Source organism: Rattus norvegicus, chromosome 4 (assembly GCF_036323735.1).
Source record: "Rattus norvegicus strain BN/NHsdMcwi chromosome 4, GRCr8, whole genome shotgun sequence".
Taxonomy (NCBI): Eukaryota; Metazoa; Chordata; class Mammalia; order Rodentia; family Muridae; genus Rattus; species Rattus norvegicus.
The window spans coordinates 106,151,188-106,170,907 of record NC_086022.1 but is presented as its reverse complement, the minus strand read 5'-3'; the positions used below and the strand labels follow the sequence as shown (position 1 = coordinate 106,170,907).

Below are 19,720 nucleotides of genomic sequence, written 5' to 3'. Positions count from 1 at the left end.
ATACATAAAATAAATAAACCTTTAAAAAAAAAAAAGAAAGAAAAAGAAATAGAACAAGGCCGTGACCAGGGAGAGCCACCAAGGATCAGAAGCAGGGCCTTTCCTCTGTAAACTGGAGCTTTACACGTACACGCACACCCACACATGCATGCTCAAACACGCATAGCTCCAGGGCCTCTCCACTATAGATGGGTGCTTTACACAGACTCTCTCTCTCTCTCTCTCTCTCCTTTTTAAGATTTGTTTATTTATTATATATAAGTACACTGTAGCTGTCTTCAGACACACCAGAAGAGGGCATCAGATCTCATTACAGATGGTTGTGAGCCACCATGTGGTTGCTGGGATTTGAACTCAGGACCTCTGGAAGAGCAGTCAGTGCTCTTAACCACTGAGCCATCTCTCCAGCCCTCTCTCTCTCTCTCTCTCTCTCTCTCTCTCTCTCTCTCTCCTTGGGCTGATCAGTCAAACACAAAACTCAGTTGGGGGAGGGACAACAGCTAGCCAGCCAGCCTGTTCTAGGGCTGTGGCAGGCTCTGTTCTGTTCCACTCCCGGGTGAGTGCAATCATTTAAATCTGCCTCGGGGCCTGGTTGGGGTGTCTGAGCAGAGTCACAGCCACTGCCTTCTCTCAGCCGGGAACGTGAGACTTGAAAGTGATGCTGAGGCTTGGCACTGTGCTGCCTCCCTGTTAGGTTCTTCTGGGCATGGTGGGTGGCAGCCAGCAGCCTGCCTGGGAGTCCTAGGTCATGCAGAGTCAGTGCCAGGCTCCTGGGAGCTATGGACTTGCTGCTTATGTTCTACTCATCCCTCAGTATGGGGAGGAGCCCCAGTGGACAGGTGGGAGTGAAATCAGCTGGGACCAGTGGTACAGGAAGAGAGCTGCGGGGAAGAGAGCTGGGAACAGAACGTGTCCTTTATTGAGCATCCAGAGGGCCCCTCAGTTCTGACTCAGCAGCCAGAGGGGAAACAAGCAGGCAGGTGGTGGGGGCAGGAGAGCAGGGATGGGGACACCCACCCTCACTTCCAGTCCTTGAAGAACTGCTTGAAGATGGGACTCTCTCGGCCCTGGGGCAGAATCTCCACCTGAGTGTTTGGGGAATATCTCATTCGAGAGATGAAGCCATCAGCCACTTGGAGGGCCGCCTGCCGCTCCTTCTCATTGGCTTTTCTCCCTGGAACACAGGAAAAGAGGGTTGGGGGGGGGGCAGTGGAGGGGCTCAGTATTCATGAAGCTCAGGGTTCTGTCCCTAGCACCACAGAAAACCACACTTCACACTCGCCCTCAGGAAGTGGAGGCAGGAGGATGAGAATTTGAAGATCGCCTTCACACCTTCAGCTACATAGGGAGCTTCAAAGTCAGCCTGGGCTGCATGAGGCACTGAGAAAACTTAAAGGCCACAGAACACCTGACAGTTTTTAAAACAAATGTACCCAGAGTACCCAAGAATACTGAGGGGGGTGGTTGGGGAGTTAGCTCAGTGGTAGAGCGCTTGCCTAGCAAGCACAAGGCCCTGGGTTTGGTCCCCAGCTCCGAGAAAAAAAAAAAAAAAAAAAGAATGCTGAGGGGGTCCCTGGGGTATGAAGTCAGCCTCTTAATACTTTTCCCAGAAAGCTGGCTGCTTTAAGCTAAAATTAAGTAAATAAATAATAAAGAAATAGACAAAATAAGACATCTCTTCCTCCTGGATCAACAGACTCTTCTAGTTCTGGTCAAGCCACCTTAGGAAGGATGAGCTTCCTCCTAGACATCAAACTGGAAGGCCAGGGGCTGGAGCACTCGCTTCTCTTGCAGAAGACCTGAGTTCGATTCCCAGCACCTACATGGCACTCACAGCCACCTGTAATTCCAGTTCTAACAGATCCAGTGCTGTCTGCTGGCTTCTGAGGACACCGCACACATACGGTTCAGACATGCATGCAAGAAATACACACATAAAAATGTAAAAACCTCTAGGGCTAAGGCCTCCCTTCCCTGGACCCCCTCACCTTTTGTATGTGAATAGTGTTACAGGGAACACTGTTCTGTTATCGGACCTCTTTGTGTGAAACTAAAGAGAACACAGTACAATTTCTTCTAGAGGTAAGTGAACTTCCACAAGGCCAACAGCCAAGATGCTTGCTAACAAAATGCTTATAAAACTGAAGACCACAGAGAATCTACCCAGTTACACTGGCAGTCACTGGGGCACAAACCATGCTTCCAGCTGAGGCATTTTGATAGGGAAACAGAGCCAGGCATGGTGGTCAGTTCTCTGGCCAGTGTTAAAAGTCCTGTGAACTACAAAGTGTCTGTGTCCTTCCTCTGTAACCGACACACTGTTCAGTCACCCATGGGCATTTGTCTGCCAGCCTCCTAGGCATCCTGTCCCCCTTTCCTTCCTATGATTCTTCTCTTGGGGACTACAGACATTCACACAGGCCTCCAGAATCTCAGCATCGGCTCCATGGTTTATGGCACCTCTGCAGGGAAGAAAAGACAGCCCTGGTGCGAGGGACGTAGCTGGTGGTAGAGCATTGTCTAGCGTGCCCTGGGCTCCATCCATCCCCAGCACCAGAGAAAGCAGGCATCATAGTGCATGGCTCCTTCCCACATGGAGGCAGGAGGATCAGGAGTTCATCCTTGGCTACATCAGACAGGCCAGCCTGGACTACATGAGACCTGGTCTCATAAAACAAAGGGCAAGGGCTGGCAAGATGACAGTGGTTGACAGCACTTGCTGCTCTTGTGAAGAACCAGTGTTCAGTTCTAAGAGCATACACCAGGAAGCTCAAAACTGCTTCTAACTTCAGCTCCAAGGGATTGGCTGCCATGTGGCCTTTGGGACCCACAGGCACATGTGCAAAAGAGCACACAGGTACATGCACACATGTACATGCACACATGTACAAGCACACAAAAGTAAGAGACAAAGTAAATCTAAACAAAAAACAAAAAAACAAACCCAGAACCTCGGCTGAAGGGATGGACTGCCCATACCTTCCTGGGAACCAGCAAAAGCAAATGGGGTCCCAGGGTCATGTTTTCCCCAGATTTCTATGGTTAAAGAGAGCATCCAGGCTCCTGCACACAGCAGCCTTTCTCCTTCCAGCAGATATAATCTCTTGGAAACCCACAGCCTGCAAGTATACTGCATACTGCATAAAGCACCTACTAAGCCCGTCTAAAATTTAATTCTATTACAGTTCATGAAGAACCTCAAGATCAGGCACCCCAGAGCCCTGAAGGCCTGGAAACCGGGCCGAGAGTTCTCAAAATGTGGTCCTTGCAAGCCCACAGGCATGCCCTGGGAACATGTTAAATAACATGTTAAATATTCAGGTGCTCAGGCTCCGACCCACACCTGCAGGATCTGAATGTCTGGGCTGGGCCCGGCAATGTTCTGAACAGGCCCTTGAAGTTCTGAGACAGAGCTAGGCTGAGGTTTTCAAAATGGCTGAGCCTGCTGGGTTCGGAGCAGCTGCTGTACCCTCGGGCCCACACAGAGGAGCCACACATACCCTTCCAGATGTAGATTTTGCCACATAGCCCGTTGTCCAGAACAAAGCAGTCATCTGGAATTAGCAGTTCAGAGGCAAACGGGCTGGAGTCAGCCACCTTGGTCAGATTCATCTGTCCAGTGGCATCAGAGACCTGGAGAAGAAGGACAGTTCCCAGTGTGACTCACACACACTTCGGTCGTCGCCTGGAATGAAGAGATAGGTCACCTGGTTCTCTCCAACAGTCCTGAGAAACAAGCAGGAATTGCCCCCCACAGCCCCTACAAAAGCAAGCCCCGGACAGACCCTCTCTTGCCTATTACTGCAGTCCAGAGGCCACAACCCCCTAGGAGAAGAAGCGAATTCCACTTTACAAGTAACTATGCGGGGTTCAAATCAAGACAATCTCAGAATTAGCTTTCAACCTTCACCAAGGAACTGGAAGTGAATACCGTTTACCTTCTCAGAGGGCCATCCTTCCCACCCGTCTCTCCTCCAGCCCCCACAAACCTGTGTGATTCCTGGCCCAGCCTTCCCAGGGTCTCTTCCCTCAGCTCTGTACCCTGGCCACCTGCAGATGCCCTGTGCAGGATCACGCCAGGCTAATCCTCAGGGGGCCTAAGGTGCCCACCTTATACAGGGCTGCAGCCTGGGCGTTGGTCTGGTCCGCTGTAATGTCCTCCTCAGGGTTGCCCTCCTTCAGAGCAGGCTTGGGGCCCAGAACCTGTAGAGGCAGGCAGGATTACAGAGGCTTCTGCACCCAAATTTTCCAAGTAACCACGTGCAGGGCCACCTGCGTCCCGCACTGTGCAGGGAAAAGTGATGGGCCCAGCCCAACCACTCAACAGCCTCTTGCCTCAAGGCCATACCGTTCCTCCATCCCCAGAACACAAAGGTAGCCCATGAGCAAGTCTCAGGCTGAGTAGGAACCCCCCCTCCCGCTCCCCTGCCTTCCACCAATCCTCTCTCAGCCACCTTCATGCTCCCAGCTTGTCACTGTCTCTCTTGGCCACATCCAAACAGCACTTTCCAGCTGCCCACCCCAATGTCCCAAACCTGGATCATCTCGGCTGGCTCCTCTCCGTCAGTGATGATCTCCACCTGGGCCTTCCCCTGCCGCTCGCTGTCCCGGATGGCCAGGGCCAGGTCTCTCGCCTTGTTGCGCTCCAGGATGTTGGACTTGCCACCACACCAGGCAAAGATGTTCTGCAGAGAAGTCAGACGGGCTTACCAGAGTCAGCGGCCTTTGTCCTGGCCCCCACAGAAAAACTGTCCCCATAGGCAGGGCAACCATGTATGAGTGATGGCACAGGTCTCAGTACTCAAGAGGCAAAGGCAGGTGGATGTCTGTGTATTTGAGACCTGGTCTATGTAATGAGTTCCAGGACAGCCAGGGCTACACAATGAGTCTCAGGCTGTCTGGCTGTCTGGCGCTCTCTCTCTCTCTCTCTCTCTCTCTCTCTCTCTCTCTCTCTCTCTCTCTCTCTCTCTCTCCCCCTCTCTCTCTCTCTCTAAATAAATAAAATAAAATAAAATCCCCAAGATGTCACATCCTGGGCTGAAGGGGTTAAGAGTTAGTTAAGAGCACTCTTCCAAAGGACCCAGATTCAATTCCCAGTACACATACAGCTCCACCATTTTTATCTTGTTTATAAATTATCTCCTGAGGCTGGAGAGGTGGCTCAGTGGTCAAGAGCACACACTGCTCTTCTAAGGGGACCTGAATTCTGTTTTGAGCACCCACAATGGATAGTTCACAACTGCTTTAAGTCCAACTCTGGTGCCCTCTTCTGGCCTCTGCTGGTATCTGCATTCACATGTACATGCCCCACCCCCAAGACACAAACACAATTTTTAAAAATATAATCAAATTACAAAAAAATATTTTTTCAAAAAAAAACCCCAAAAAAACCCAAAAAAATCAAAACCCTAGACATGTTTTCTAAAAGTTTAAAACTTTCTGTTGAGTCACATTTATATAAAATATGCTCAGGGTTGGGGATTTAGCTCAGTGGTAGAGCCCTTGCCTAGCAAGCGCAAGGCCCTGGGTTCGGTCCCCAGCTCCAAAAAAAAGAAAAAGAAAAAAAATATACCCTGGGCTACATGCAGCCAAGGGCACAGGTTGGACATGCCTGAAAGTTATGACAGGTATGAGACCACTGTTTGAGGCTGGAACACCTGAGGACTGCACTGTCTGTGTGGCTGGGAAATAAGCTCTATGGATTCCTAAGGGCTGACTGGATGGGATGTCTTCTCGTGGAAGACTAGGTCACCAGAGTATGGTCCTAGCATCTCAGCTCTCCTTTCCCGGACTCCCAGCCTGTGATCTCAGCCATACCCACCTGACCCAGGTCCAGGATGAAGCAGTCCCCAGTGTTGAAGCTGTCCCAGCTCAGAGCCCTCTCGGTCGCACGGATGTTCTTCTTCCCCTTAACCTGGTAGAGCTTCCTGATGGCTGCTGGCGTGGTGCCCGAGGTTGTCTTGTGGAACGCCGACTCCACGCCACCCTCCTGCAGCCCAAGAGACTGGCCTTAGTGGCCTCATAGGCAACCCAGAGGCCTCTGCCATTCATCGCGCTGGGAGACGCAAGAAGGTGGAGACCAATCGCAGGCTTTCCACAGGACAACATCCAACCAGAACAGGAGTTGGTTGGGAGAGAAGCCAAGGAAATGAGGACTTGGAGGAGGATCTCACCCGATACTTGAGGCCTTGTGGGAAGTAGCTCATGAAGAGGTCGGACTCGTTCCCTTGAACCTCACGGTGCTGCACAGGCCGCTCCCCCAGCAGGGTGTTGAGGTGCACAGCTAGCACAGCGCAGGCCCCCTGCTCATCGCGCGATGACTGCTGGCCTAGGATAATTAGGAAGTGAGAGGCAAGGTCCATGAAATCCACTGCCACCTGCATCGCTGCCTTAGCCAAACCCAGACACCATTCCAACCCCTGTACCTATCCACAGGTGCAGATGGGAGGCCTCTTCCGGGCCATTGTGAAGCACTAGGTAGGAATCCCCAGAAAAAAAGATGCCATGGTTCTCTCGTGCTATGGGCACCGGCTTCAGCTTCTCCACACGCCATATGTGTAGGCCTGGGTCTTGGACTGAGGCTGGGAATGGAGAGCCACTGTGGGGAGAAATGGTTGGTAACAGACCCCACGAGGAGTGGGCTCAAGCACAGAGACTTGGGCAGGCCTGGAGACGGGTCTGGGTATAGTGAGAGCAGGGAGGAGGGAGAAGCAGCCCTCAGAAGTAGAGATGGGAAGAGAGCAAAGGCTAGGGGTGGGGCACACTGCCTACCTCTGAGGGATGGGCGTGTACATGCTGTTTTCAGACCTGAAAAGAGAAGCCATGATTGTCTCAAGGGCCATCACACCAGCTCTCCAGTGATGTAGAGGGTACTTCTAGGAAGTCAGTTTTTTATGTAGCCTTAGGTTGTCCTCTCAGTCTGTAAGAAGCTAAGCATGACCTGAGGCTGAGGCAACGCTCAGTGGTGAAAGTCCTTGCCTGGCAAGTGTGAGGCCCAGAGCTTGAATCCTCAGAATCCACATAAAGGAAAGGAAAAGGCCACTTATGACAGCGCACACAGGTGTAACCCAGTGCTAGGGAGGTGGAGGCACAAGGTTCAGAAGCCCAGGACATTCAGCCTCCAGGCAGGCCTGGGTTACATGAAACCCTGTCCTAAAACAACAAAAAGTGCCTGGCACAGTAATGCACACCCGCCATTCCGGCATTCCAGGAGCAGAAGCAGGAGGAGCTGAAACGCAAGGCTATCCTTGGCTACATAGTGAATGCTATGACATCCTGGGCTATAAGACACCGTCTCAAAAGAATAAGAAAGGAAGAAAAAAAAAAAAAAAAAAAAAAAAAAAAACAAGGGGCCAGTGACACAGCTCTGCAAAGGTGCTTGCTGCATAAGTCTGATAAACTGAGTTCGATCCCCAGAACCCAGTAAAGATGAAAGGAGAAAACAGACTACATGAGGTAGCCCTCTCACCCCCACATTTACCCACCTATGTAAGCATCCAGATACACACCCATACTAACAAAAATTATATGTTTAATATTTAAAAATATCTTGGGGCTGGAGAATGGCTTAGTGGTTAAGGGCACTGACTGCTCTTCCAGAGGACCTGAGTTCAAATCCCAGCAACCACATGGCAGCTCACAACTGTCTGTAACTCAAGTTCCAGGGGATCCAACACCCTCACAGACATACATGCAGGCAAAACACCTGTACATAAAATAAAAATAGATAAATCATTTTTAAAATCTTAACGATGAACAATAGGGAAAGGACTGGAGAGGGCTCAGCTGGCAGAGCGCTTGCTTAACGTGCATGAGGTTCTGGGTTTAATCCCTAGTCCGTCATAAACTGGGCACAATGCTGCCTCACGCCTGTAGCCCCAGCCCTTGGGAGGCCAAGGCGAGGATTCAAGGTCATCATCAAAAAAACTAATGCCAGCCTGGGATCCACGGGACCCTGTGAGAAGAGAGAACTGCGACCCTTTAGCCCCAGCACTCAGAAGCAGAGGCAGGTGGATTGCTGCAAATTCAAGGCCAGCCTGGTGTTCGTAGTGTGTCCCAGGCTAGCCAGGAAGAGGGAGAGAGAAGGGGCATTGGGGATCCTTATGAGAATTTTTTATTCTTTAAGTCTACTGAAGCCAATACTTTCTCCACAGGATGCTATTCTTCCTAGCCAACTCTCTCCCCGGAGAACTGCACTCATTCCGGGCATTACCTCTCCCTTTATGTTCCCAACATCTTCCAGTTCCAGAATGACAGACGCCATCTTTGTTTTGTAAATCGGTAGAAAAAATATTTCTCAGGTAAAAGAAATTGTAGTGAAGGGAGAATGCAGAAGGCAAGCTGTTGTTTGGTGTTGTTAGATGTACCAATCTTGTTTCATGATTTCAGAAAAATGCAATCGCAACAAGTTCCCCCTCCCGTTTATTTGTTCCTATTGGGAGTCGGTTCTTCTTCACATCCATGTACGGACTGTGGTGCACACACATGTGTGCTTGAGTGTACATGTACACACTAAAGAAATAAGTAAATAAGTGTGAAGACAGATTTGGCATTCCCTTCGACCGTGTGTTCTAGGGATCAATCTCAGGTGCCCCCTTAATTAGCTATCAGCTCTCCCTTACTGTACACTGAGCATGTCTCAGGCCTATTTTTTGGTTGTTGTTTGGTTGTTTGTTTTAAGGCTTAAAGGGCAGAGCGCATAAGTCATCAGCATTTAATTCAGTGTGCACGCTTTTCACTCAAGTACAAAATGGATCCTAGAGACCGCTCAGGAGGAGGACTAGAAGAGATCCTCAGTGGCTGGGTCAGTGCAGAGGGTTGAGGGACTAGGGAACAACATGAGGCAGAGCCCTGGGGAAAGGTGACAGGCCAGGGGAATCACCCCTTTCCTTTTCCTGACCAACCTCCCAAACAGAGGAAGGCATTTGTTTTTTCCAGCAGGACACTTCCCCCAGGGAGGGAACTCTATGGGGTGTGTCCACATCCTCCCCACCAACACACACACACCCCGCTAGGGGCAGCCCAGCCTGTGACTCACGGACTGATGAATAGTCTGCCCCAAACCCAAGCTCAGGAACGGGACAGACTGAACCCACAGCTTCACCGTTTTCAGTTCTGTGTTACCAAACGAGAAATTAGGCCGGAACTCAAAACCATGTGTCCTCCTCCGCTTCAAGCCACCACAGGGCTCTGACGATAACCATATGCACACCATGGCATATGCGTGTGTACACACACACATGCACATACACACACCATGGCATGTGTACACACACATATACATACATACAAATAGATAAATAAATGTTCAAAAAAAGACAGCCTGGCACCTTTCAAAAGTGCAAAGACTGGCTAAACCCCATCACTCCTTCTGAACCTTCTAGACCTTCTTATGTACCCCCTTGTCAAATCTAGTTTCTGCCAAAGATCCTTGAAAAATCAGTTCAGCTGCAAATCCCCATAATCCCCATCCTGTCATCCTTTATCAGATCTGTTCCTCAACCTGCACCATCCCCCACAAGATGGCTGATCACCCAGACCATCTTCAGCAAGAATGCTGTTAGGTTAGTTTGCCGGAACCTCCCAGCCCCCTGGCACTTCCTTTTAGTACTTTTCCACACACTGACCCTCAGCTAGCTCTAGCCGATGTAAGTCTTGTTTGCTCACACTACTCTGGGTCTTTTTCCCACACTGCAAGGCCCTGGCACTGTGGTTCCTATAGTTTAGTGACGGCCCTGCTAAAGTCTCCCTTACGGTATCAAGTGTCAGGGAATACGTTTTTACTTTTTTTTTTTTTCTTTTGGCACAGGGTCTCCTGTAGCCTTAAGCTGGCCTTGAATTCACTAAGTAGCCAAGGATACCTTGAACTTCTGATCCTCCTGCCTTCACTCCTCCCCCATGTTGGATCACCAGCGGGTTTGGTTTACGAATAGCTAGAGATCGAATCTAGGTGCGTATGCATGTTAGGTGGAACTCTGTCGCCAGCTACATCCCCAGCCCCTAGGTTATTCTTCAACAGTGTCAGTGCATATAAAGGCCAGGAGATGGGTTGGGAATTTAGCTCAGTGGTAGAGCGCTTGCCTAGGAAGTGCAAGGCCCTGGGTTTGGTCCCCAGCTCCAAAAAAAAAAAAAAAAAAAAAAAAAAAAAAAAAAAAAAAAAAAAAAAAAAGAACCAAGGCCAGGAGATGTTCAAAGTGATCCTCTTAGTGCAGTGAGGTCTATGAGAACAGCTTAGTCTAACACCTGGTACACTGGAGCTGTGAAGGAGAGGGAGGCTTTTAAAACTCCTGACAAAGCTAGGCAGGCTGGTACAAACCTATAATGCCCATTAATTGATAACCTGAGATACACATCAGAAGTTCAAGGCCAGCCCGGGATGCTGAGTGTGTTTAAGGCCTGTGCAACAGAATGTGGCCAATCTTAAGACAAAACGTAGAAAGAAGGCCAGGGACAGAGCCCAGTGGCACAGTGTTTGCCTAGCATACTCCAAGTTCAATTCCAGCTCCCAAGGGCGGAAAGGGGTAATGGGGGACAATGAGGTAGCTGAAACCACACTGCATAGACAGGGCCTGGGTAGCAGAGTGTGAGAGAAGCTCCAGATTCTGAGGCTCCGGCTGCTCTCCCATCAGCTCAAGGTCCTGCCTATGTTCCGCCCTTCCTTGGGAAGGGTCTTCTATTCCTGTCTCCTTGTTTCAGCCCTTTGACCTGGTCCTAGACCCCTCTATCCCTGTGGGCACACGTCATGCTGCCTGTGGGATAATCGACCATTCAGTAGGATCAGCTTCTGTGGGAGCTTCCCCAATCCTGCCACATCAGCCACAGCTGGCTGATTTGGACTACATCTCACTGCCTTCTTGTGCTAACAACAGGGCATACCTGCTACCCCATCACAAGCATCTGTGACAGCCTATTCATTTTCATTCCCTCAAGATCTGATCTGGGGGCCCCATCATGAAGAACAGCCCATGCCTTGTGGCCTACCTAGAAGGTTCAGGAAGTGGGGAACCATCACACCCAGTGAAACCACAGACCAACTTCCTCCCCAGCAGACTGTCACATAATCACAGACCAGCATTAGAAGAACCTTGAGTGCTTAGATAGTCCTTAGGACACAGTAAAGGGCCCTCTTCTGTGGCACACTTCACCCTCCTCCTCTTGAATGCTCCTGATGGTGGGAAACTCACCACCTCACAGGCAGCCTCTGCTGACTTCCGTTGGGAATGGGAAGCATGGAGGGACCAGAGCAGGGCCATGGGTCATAGCTGGAAAATGCTCTACCACTGAGCTACATCACAGCCAGCCCCCTCTGCTGAAGACTCCTTTATCCCATTGTGCCATAATGTGGTGAGTTTGAGGGACTGGCTTTCTCCCCGAGACAATAAAGCAGCTTTGGAGCAGGAAGCAGGGTTTGCCTGTGGACCTTTGAGCACACCTGATTGTGTCCAAAGAATGTGTCTGATTGCCCTGATTTGCTGATCTGCAATTATTGGATGAAACCAACGGGATTGCCTAGGCTCTCAACAGAAAGCCACAGGGCAAAGAGGCCCATCAGACTGTCCTGAGTAGTGGGAGAGCATGTGTGCCCTGCTGGCTAACTCTGGCTAGAATACCTTTTAAGGATACACCAGGGGCTTAGAAGTGGAGACCACGTCCACAAATTCTTGATCCTATCAATGACCTGATTGTGCATCGGTGACCCAGTACAGAGAGAAACTGGCACTATTTTTGCCCTCTTGAACCCTGACCCTCAATAGGTCACTTCCCCTCACAGTCCCCATCTGCCCTGTTAGTGTGAGCTGAAATGGCAGCAGCCCTAGGGAGGAAATGGGTGTCAATACAAGAAAGCACAGGACTTGCTAGACTGTGACCCATGTTCCTTAGAAGTGGGAACAGCAGTGGCTCTGAACCCCCAGGACAATACTCTGTCCCCACACCCCCAGATTCTACCTTCATTTCTCTCCACACTGTTCCCCAGATGACCCTCTGCTGGGGGCTGCCTGAATGCCCCTCACGTAGCTGAACCTACCTTGCTCCTCAACTCCCTCCAGTCCAGTTGTCTGGGCCCAGGATAGTGCTGTCTTGGGGACAGGCACCACCAGATCTGAACTCACCTCCTGACAGGTTGATGGCCTCTGCAGATCTCCAGGTCTGAGACCTCCTCCTACAGACCAGGATGAGCCCAGACCCTTTAGCTCCTCCCCTGTAGCTGGAACACTCCCCACCCAGGCCCACTCAGACTCTGCAGCTGCAAAACTGCAGATAACGACGACCTGAGACTGACTTATGCCTGGGGACACCATTCCCACCTGTTCCCGGACCCTAGCAACCAGCCCTCACCTATCCACCCCTGAGGATCCTAGCCAGCCCTTCTCTACAGAGCCCTTCCCAATTTTACCTCTCCACCGGCCTTTTCTTCTCCGACTAGTCTCAGCCTGCCCCACGCTGGCTTCTGACTTCCCTCTTCTCCACTGGGCTGTCCCGCCCACCTGCCCCACCCATGGGGAGGCTCAGAACTCAGAGGTCTAAGATTCTGGAAAGCAAGCTCCAAGACTGAGCCATGCTGATGGAAGACTGCCCTTTCCCGGACACGACCACTGGAAGGTTAAAGCCTGACAGGGTCTCATCACAGCAGCCTCAGGCAAGGCAAATTCTGAGCAATTTAAAGTCAGATGGGCAAGGAAAGCCCCATTCCACTCACTAGCCCAGGCAGAGGCCCCAGTCTGCTCAGGCCCTGCTGTGGCTGGTTAGTCACATTTCCTGGATTGGGTCACTGGCCCTACACTACTTTTTCCTCCTCCCCCTGACTAGCTGTCACATTGCCCTGAATACATGTGATGATGCTCTTCTTCATGATCTTCTAAATGATCTTCTAATTCTCCTCCTCCTCCTTCCCTTCCTCTTCCCTCCCCTCTCCCCTTTCCCCTCTTCCCTTTCCCCTCTTCCCTCCCCCCTCCCCTCCCTTCCACTCCCTCCCCTCCTCCCCCCTCCCTCCTCCTCCCTTAGTTTTTTCAAGACTCAGTTGCTCTGTGTAGACTTGGCTGTCCTGGAACTCTCTCTGCAAACCAGGCTGTTTGTGAAGCAAAGTTCCAAGAGAGTGTTTGGGACCCTGACACATTCCGGTTGGGTTTGGGTGTGTGTGGATGTGTGTGTACATTTTGGTGTTTTGTTTTTGAGACAAGCTCTCATGTAGTCAAGCTAACCTCTAAATTATGTAGCTCAAACTGGCCTTGAACTCTTGTTTGTTTGTTTGTTTGTTTTTTCTCAGAGTTGAGGACCGAACCCAGGGCCTTGCACTTGCTAGGCAAGCGCTCTACCACTGAGCTAAATCCCCAACCCCTGGCCTTGAACTCTTAATCCTCCTGACTCCTGAGTGCTGGGATCACAGAGGTGCATCACCGTCTGTTGTTTGATTGTTTTACTGAGACCGAGTCTCACTTTGGAACCCGGGTTGCTACAAAACTCAATCTGATTGGCTTCAACTCTATGACAATCCTCCTGCCTCCGCTTCCTGAGCACTAGGGATTACGTGTACTGAGGCACCATACCAGGTACCTTGACACGTGAAGTCTCTCTGTGTCCCAATTCTCAAAAGACTAACCCCTTAGCTGGTCATGGCGGCTTGCGCCTTTAATCCCAGCACTCAGGAGGCAGAGGCAGGAGGATGTCTTGAGTTCCAGGATACCCAGGCCTTACAGAAAAATCCTGTTTCGGGGTTGGGGATTTAGCTCAGTGGTAGAGCGCTTGCCTAGGAAGCGCAAGGCCCTGGGTTCGATCCCCAGCTCCGAAAAAAAAAAAAAGAACTAAAAAAAAAAAAAAAGAAAAATCCTGTTTCAAAAAACCCAAAACTTATAAATGAACGAATGAATGAATGAGTGAATGAATGAATGAATGAAGACCACCACCCCACACATCCATGGAGTCTGCTGCTCATTCACCAAATGTCCAGTGTCACACCGTCTGAGCACTAGGGATCTAGAATCATCAATAGAAAAGAGCATGGACGGCCGGCAGGATGTGGTGACACACCTGTGAAAGCAGCGCTTGGGAGATAGAAACTGGAGAATTGGATGTTCAGAGTCAACCTCAGCTACATGGAGTTCAAAACCCGCCCCAGGTGCATGAGACCCTGTCTAGAAACCCTTCCCCCACATCCCAAAAAGAAGCAAATAAATATGATCAAGCCAGCCAGAACTACAAAACAAAACCTGTCTCAAAGAAAAGAGAGAGGACTGAGGGTTTCAAGCTCAACCCAAAGCAACAACCTCTCCCTTCACATAGTCGCAGGACCATAATACGGAATCAATCTGGTCTAACTTGCTGGCTCCAGGAAGGCCTTACCCTGAGGCACAGCCTGAAGTCACACAGGAAGCAGAAGGCTGGCTCAGTCAAGGAGGCGCTCATTCCCACCTGAATCTCTAGGTCAGTGGTTCTCAACCCTCCTAATACTGCAACTCTTTAATACAGTTCCTCCTGTGGTGGTGGCCCCAGCCACAAAATTATTTTCATTCTACTTCATAACTGTCATTTTGCTACTGTTATGACTTTGTGATGTAAACAGTTTAGAGGTAAAACTTTACCAAATGGTTCATGACTCATAGGTTAAGAGGTTCGAGAGAATATGCACCCAATGGGCAGACACAGTTGGGTGGCTCAATGTCCAGGGACCCTGGCAGGGCTATCCTGAAAGAATGTTAGTCAACAGTCAGATCCACACAGGGCTTAGTGTTCAGAGTCAAGGCCCTGGCTCTGGTAGTGCAACAGGACCAGAAGCAAGCCTTGCTAATTATCCGACCATCAAACCGGTCTAACACCGGGGCTGGCTACTGGGAGAAAGCCTGGGGAAACAGAGCACTGAGTGGATACTGGGAGTTGGTATTTGCTTGTTTGGGACTGAGCCTGAAGACATAGCTCAAGCCAGCTATGATGTCTTTGTCATCCTCCTGCCTCCATCTTCTGAGGGCTGGGATTACCGATGTGCACCCCCAAGCCATCTAGACAGATGCGTTCTGTGTGCTAAAACACCATCAGAGCGAGAATTAACTGTTTTCTCAAGACAACAAATACAATCACGAATGGGAGTGTAGGGGTGGGCTGGAGAGATGGCTCAGTGGTTAGGAGCACTGACTGCTCTTCCTGAGGTCCTGAGTTCAAATCCCAGCAACCACATGGCGGCTCACAACCATCTGTAATGGAATCTGATGCCCTCTTCTGGTGTGTCTGAAGACAGCTACTCATATATAATGAATAAATAAATCTTTTTTTTTTTTTAAAGAAAAGAAAGTTGTCCTCTGGCCTGCACATGTGCTGTGACATCCACCCACATATGACGAATAAATAAAACTTAAAAAAAGTAAATGTTCCCTGTAAAGATCACAGTTTGTGGTGCTGGAGAGATGGCTCTGTAGTTAAAAGCAGTGGCTGCTCTTTCAGAGACTCAGGCTCCATTCCCAGCACCCACATGGAGGCTCCCAACTATTTGCAACTCTAGTCCCAGAGAACCTAATGTTCTCTTCTGGTTGCCTCAAGTATTAGTCATACACACTGTGTACATATATTCATACATGCAGACAAAACACCCAAACACATTAAATAAACAAACAAACAAACCACAGCCTTTATTTGGCTTCCAAGTGTCTCCATGGTCAAATGACAGTCATGAAACCAGTAGTCAGAGCTAAGATCCCAGCAGAGCCTTGTCCCTGACAGAACCACAGGCTTGGTGGAAAGCTTAGTAGAAAGGTTACTGGTTGGTCTTAGCTGGGCAGTGGGGATGCATGACTTTAATCCCAGCACTTGGAAGGCAGAGGCAAGTGGATCTCCATGAGTCTGAGACCAGACTGGTCTAGAGAGCGAGTTCCGGGACAGACAGAGATACAGAGCTGGCCTAGGCCTAGGACTGGGGAGATTGATATATATATCAATCAATCATTGATATTCAATCATTGATATCAATCAATATTGATATATATATATATCAATATATATCATGCTGAGAGGGATCACAGCATGAGAGAAAGACAAAGAAGAGCAGGAAGATGGCTCAGCTAGTGAAGCCGTTACTTCCAAGCCTGAAGACCTGAGTCTGACCCCCAAGCCCCACACGGTGGAAGAAGAGCTAAAGCTGGTGCTGGGGCATGCTTACAGTCCCAGCACTTGGAGGTGGAGGCAGGAAGACCTCAAAATGATCCTTGGCCACACAGAGAGTGTGAGAAGTGCACTTACTACTTACGACGGGCTGAGCCTCCTCAGGTCAGTGATTCAACTCTTCAGAGCCTCCTCCTGTCCAATCTGTAAGCAGGGCACACAGACAAACGTGAGGGTTAAACAAGATGCTGCAACTAATGAGCACATGAGACATGCTAGGTCAATGTAAACCCTTGTTTGAAATTACATTTGTTCATTTACCTATGTTGGAGGAGGGGTGGTGTGTACACACCACCGCTTGAGGACAAATTATGGGAGTTGGTTCTCTCCTTCTATCATGTGGGTCCTGGGATCCAAATCCAGGTCTTTGAGTTTGGGGGCAGGGTCTTTACCAGCGAAGCTGTCTCATGGACTGTTTCTCTTTTCTTTAGTCTGCCATTCAAGTCAGCAATGACTATGACCCTGCTGAGATGACTGACTAGGGTCCAGCATGTGCCACACCGATCCCCATTCCCTCTCAAACTTCGTGGTGTGCCTCAAGGAAAGAAAGTTCAAACCAGGGATTCCCCTCCCCCAATACCCAGATCCTTGGGTCCTAGCGGTATTAGTGCAGAACCTAGGTGGCCCTTAGGTTGAGAACCCATGTACACACCAGGGAACAAAGATGAATGAAAGTCATTGCTCACTGCATTTGAGGGTCCTATTACCAAGGGAAGAAAATTTTATTAAAAAAAAAAAAGTTGTTGGGGATTTAGCTCAGTGGTAGAGCACTTGCCTAGCAAGCACAAGGCCCTGAGTTTGATCCTCAGCTACGGGGAAGAAAAAAAAAAAAAAGACAAAAAAAAAAAGACAAAAAAAAAAAAAAAGGGCTGGAGAGATGGCTCAGCGGTTAAGAGCACTGACTGCTCTTCCAGAGGTCCTGAGTTCAATTCCCAGCAACCACATGGTAGCTCACAACCATCTGTAATGGGATCTGATGCCCTCTTCTGGTGTGTCTGAAGGCAGCGGCAGTGTACTTATATGTAATAAATGAATAAATCTTAAAAAAAAAAAGTTGTTGGTGCCAAATCGATGGTTCAGTGTGGTTAAGAGAACTCTCGGCTTCCCCAGAGGACCCAATTTCAGTTCCCAGAACCCACATCAGGCCACTCAAACACTCTATCACTCCAAAACATCTGATGCCGTTCTAGCCTCCACATGCACAAACCCCCACTCAGACACACAAAATACACATGATAAAGAAAGAAAGAAAGAAAGAAAGAAAGAAAGAAAGAGAGAGAGAAAGGAAGGAAGAAGGAAAGAAAGAAAGAGAAAAGAAGGAAGGAAGGAAAAGAAAGGGAGGGAGGGAGGAACGGCGCGGGGGGGGGGCAGATAGAGTCAGAGAGAGGCTTGCCGAATGTAGGTTTAAGTGTGGTGGTGCACACCTGTAATCCCAGCACTTGGAAAGTGGAGGCAGGAGAATCACAGGTTTGCCAGGTTTGCTGTTATCTTTGGCTAGGTAGTGAATTTAAAGAGGTCTGGGCTACGTGAGATACCGTTTTAAAAAAAGTTATAAAAGAAAAACAAGGAACTTGTTTCTTTTTAAGACTCAGGTTGAGGTTGATTTCCCCCACCCCCACCACGCTTCTGTTCTGCCCTACCTTCAACCCCCTGCTTCAAGTTTGTCCCTCGGGAATTGGAAAGTGCTCCTGATCTCGCCTGCGATCAAAAACCAGAACAGCTTTCGTCCCTAGAAGCCCGGGAAGGTGCGGGGAGCCAGGTGCCCCAGGACCCGCAGAGTTTAAGTAAGATCGCTGGGTTGTGGAGAACAGAAGCCCGAAAAACCGCGACTTACTTGCTCAGGGGGTTCCTGGCTCTGGACAAAGTGGTTTTGCTGGAGACCACGCCTCCACCCCTCGGAAAAGTGAGTCACCCAGAAGGGCCAAGTGGCAGGGGCTGACTGGGGGCGTTCCCTTCAGTTTGCTGCTCCAGTGATCTAGCATTGGGAGCCTTGTAGGGACCCCAGGGCCAGTAAAGAAAGGTTCTCTAAACTACGGAAAAACTGGGGCCGAGGAGGGCAGCTTCCACCTCCCATACAACCCATAGGTCCTTGGTCTCTGTCAGGATACCAACCTCTGCTGTTGCTTGGAGCACCCACTTGGTACCTGGTGCTTTCTTTTATCTTTCTTTTGTTTTTGAGACAGGTTTTCTCAGTGTAAAGTCCTGGAGCCTGGAGCTTGCTCTGTAGACCAGGCTGGCCTCAAACTCACAGAGATCCTCCGGCCTCTGCTTCCTGAGGGCTGGGATTAAAGGCAGGCTAGTCTTTGTGCTTTCAAGGTAATCTTTCTCTAAGGATGCAGCTCTGTGGAGTGTTTCCTAGCATGCAGGAAGCTGGGTTTGATTCCCAGCACCACACGTAATGGTAGTACGTGCTTGTAATCCCAGCACTTGGACGATCTCACACACACGTAAATAAATTAGTGTGATTTTTAGCAAACATGATCTTCCATCCTCACCTCCTTCACCATTATTCCTACTTATTCTCAGGGAGGAGCAGAAGAGAGCCAGGAATGTAATCCAGGCTGTCCTGACCTGCATCAATGCGCCTTTCTACCCTTCTCTAATTCAACACCAAACAGACCAGCCAGTGTCTCCACCGCTGTCTGCGTCGGGTCCGGCCCTTAGTACACAAACCCACTCACACCCAGTCCACAAAGCCGCTCTGTGTTTTGAGAAGCAACTTTGCAAAGGCCAAGCAGAATTCAATTCTCTGAGGTCCACTGACTGCTTTTGAAAGAATTTACACCCTGACTTTGTTTCTGAGCAGCTGGGCAGCCCAGTTGCAGCCTGCTGGCAAGATGGCTCAGTGCCAGATTTTTTTTTTTTTTTTTTTTTTTTTTGAGACAAGGTTTCACTGTATCTGCCTGGAGTGTTCTATGTAGAACAGAGACAAACTCACAGAGCTCTGCCTGCCTCTGCTCCCTAAGCGCTGAAGTTACAGGCATGTACAACCACACCCAGCTTAGTTTTCTACTTTTGACAGATGTAACACCCATGTAAACCACATCCCTACCAAACGCATCCACCACCACAGAAAATTCTGTCACCGGAGCAGGGTTTTTTGTGTGTCTCCCTCCCTCACCAATCACACTCTGCACATGTGGATCAGAGACAATAACAAGTCTTCCTTATAACTCCAACACCCAGCACAGGACTTAGAAGGTAATAACAATGAAAAAAATTTCCAATCTTTAAGACAACTTCCTATGTAACTCAGGCTGACCCAAACTCCCTAGGTAGCCTTAGATGACCTTGCACTTCTGTGTCTTCCTCCCTCCCCTGCAGAGCGCTGGGATTGCAGGCAAGCGTCACTATGCCCTGTGTGTGCCCAGTGTGCATAGCTCTGGCTTTGTGATCTATGCATGCTAAGCAGGACCAACACTCAACAATGTTCACTGAATGTCTTAAGTACATAATACACAAGTACCCCACTGAGTGATCACTGTGAAGCTTGCTCCCTTGTAAGGCAAGGGCGGAGACCTTATCCCTTCTAGCTGGGAGACAGTGACCCTGAGGAGCTGTGGGAGGATTTGTCTTG

The 19,720-nt window shown here is 49.6% G+C and overlaps 1 protein-coding gene and 1 non-coding gene across 6 annotated transcripts; one reads left to right on the top strand and one right to left on the bottom strand.

The window, feature by feature from the left end:
* Positions 1 to 897: 897 nt before the first annotated feature.
* On the bottom strand, positions 898 to 17,996 carry Capg (capping actin protein, gelsolin like). 5 transcript variants are annotated; one of them, XM_006236661.5, is made up of 10 exons: positions 17,978 to 17,996; positions 16,222 to 16,287; positions 6,772 to 6,807; positions 6,426 to 6,598; positions 6,174 to 6,328; positions 5,822 to 5,989; positions 4,536 to 4,685; positions 4,111 to 4,203; positions 3,501 to 3,633; positions 898 to 1,174 (listed from the first exon to the last, which is right to left on the bottom strand). In XM_006236661.5, exons 3-10 carry the CDS (start codon positions 6,792 to 6,794, stop codon positions 1,020 to 1,022), a joined length of 1,050 nt encoding a protein of 349 aa, XP_006236723.1. In that variant the 5' UTR covers positions 6,795 to 6,807; positions 16,222 to 16,287; positions 17,978 to 17,996; the 3' UTR covers positions 898 to 1,019. The 5 variants fall into 5 exon arrangements, with proteins under 5 accessions (XP_006236723.1, XP_006236725.1, NP_001013104.1 ...); XM_006236663.5 differs by lacking the exons at positions 16,222 to 16,287; positions 17,978 to 17,996 and adding exons at positions 12,111 to 12,160; positions 12,395 to 12,433; NM_001013086.1 differs by lacking the exons at positions 16,222 to 16,287; positions 17,978 to 17,996 and adding an exon at positions 12,395 to 12,686.
* On the top strand, positions 13,706 to 13,786 carry Trnap-agg74 (transfer RNA proline (anticodon AGG) 74). The gene has a single exon. It is a non-coding gene; the product is annotated as a tRNA-Pro (tRNA).
* Positions 17,997 to 19,720: the final 1,724 nt, after the last annotated feature.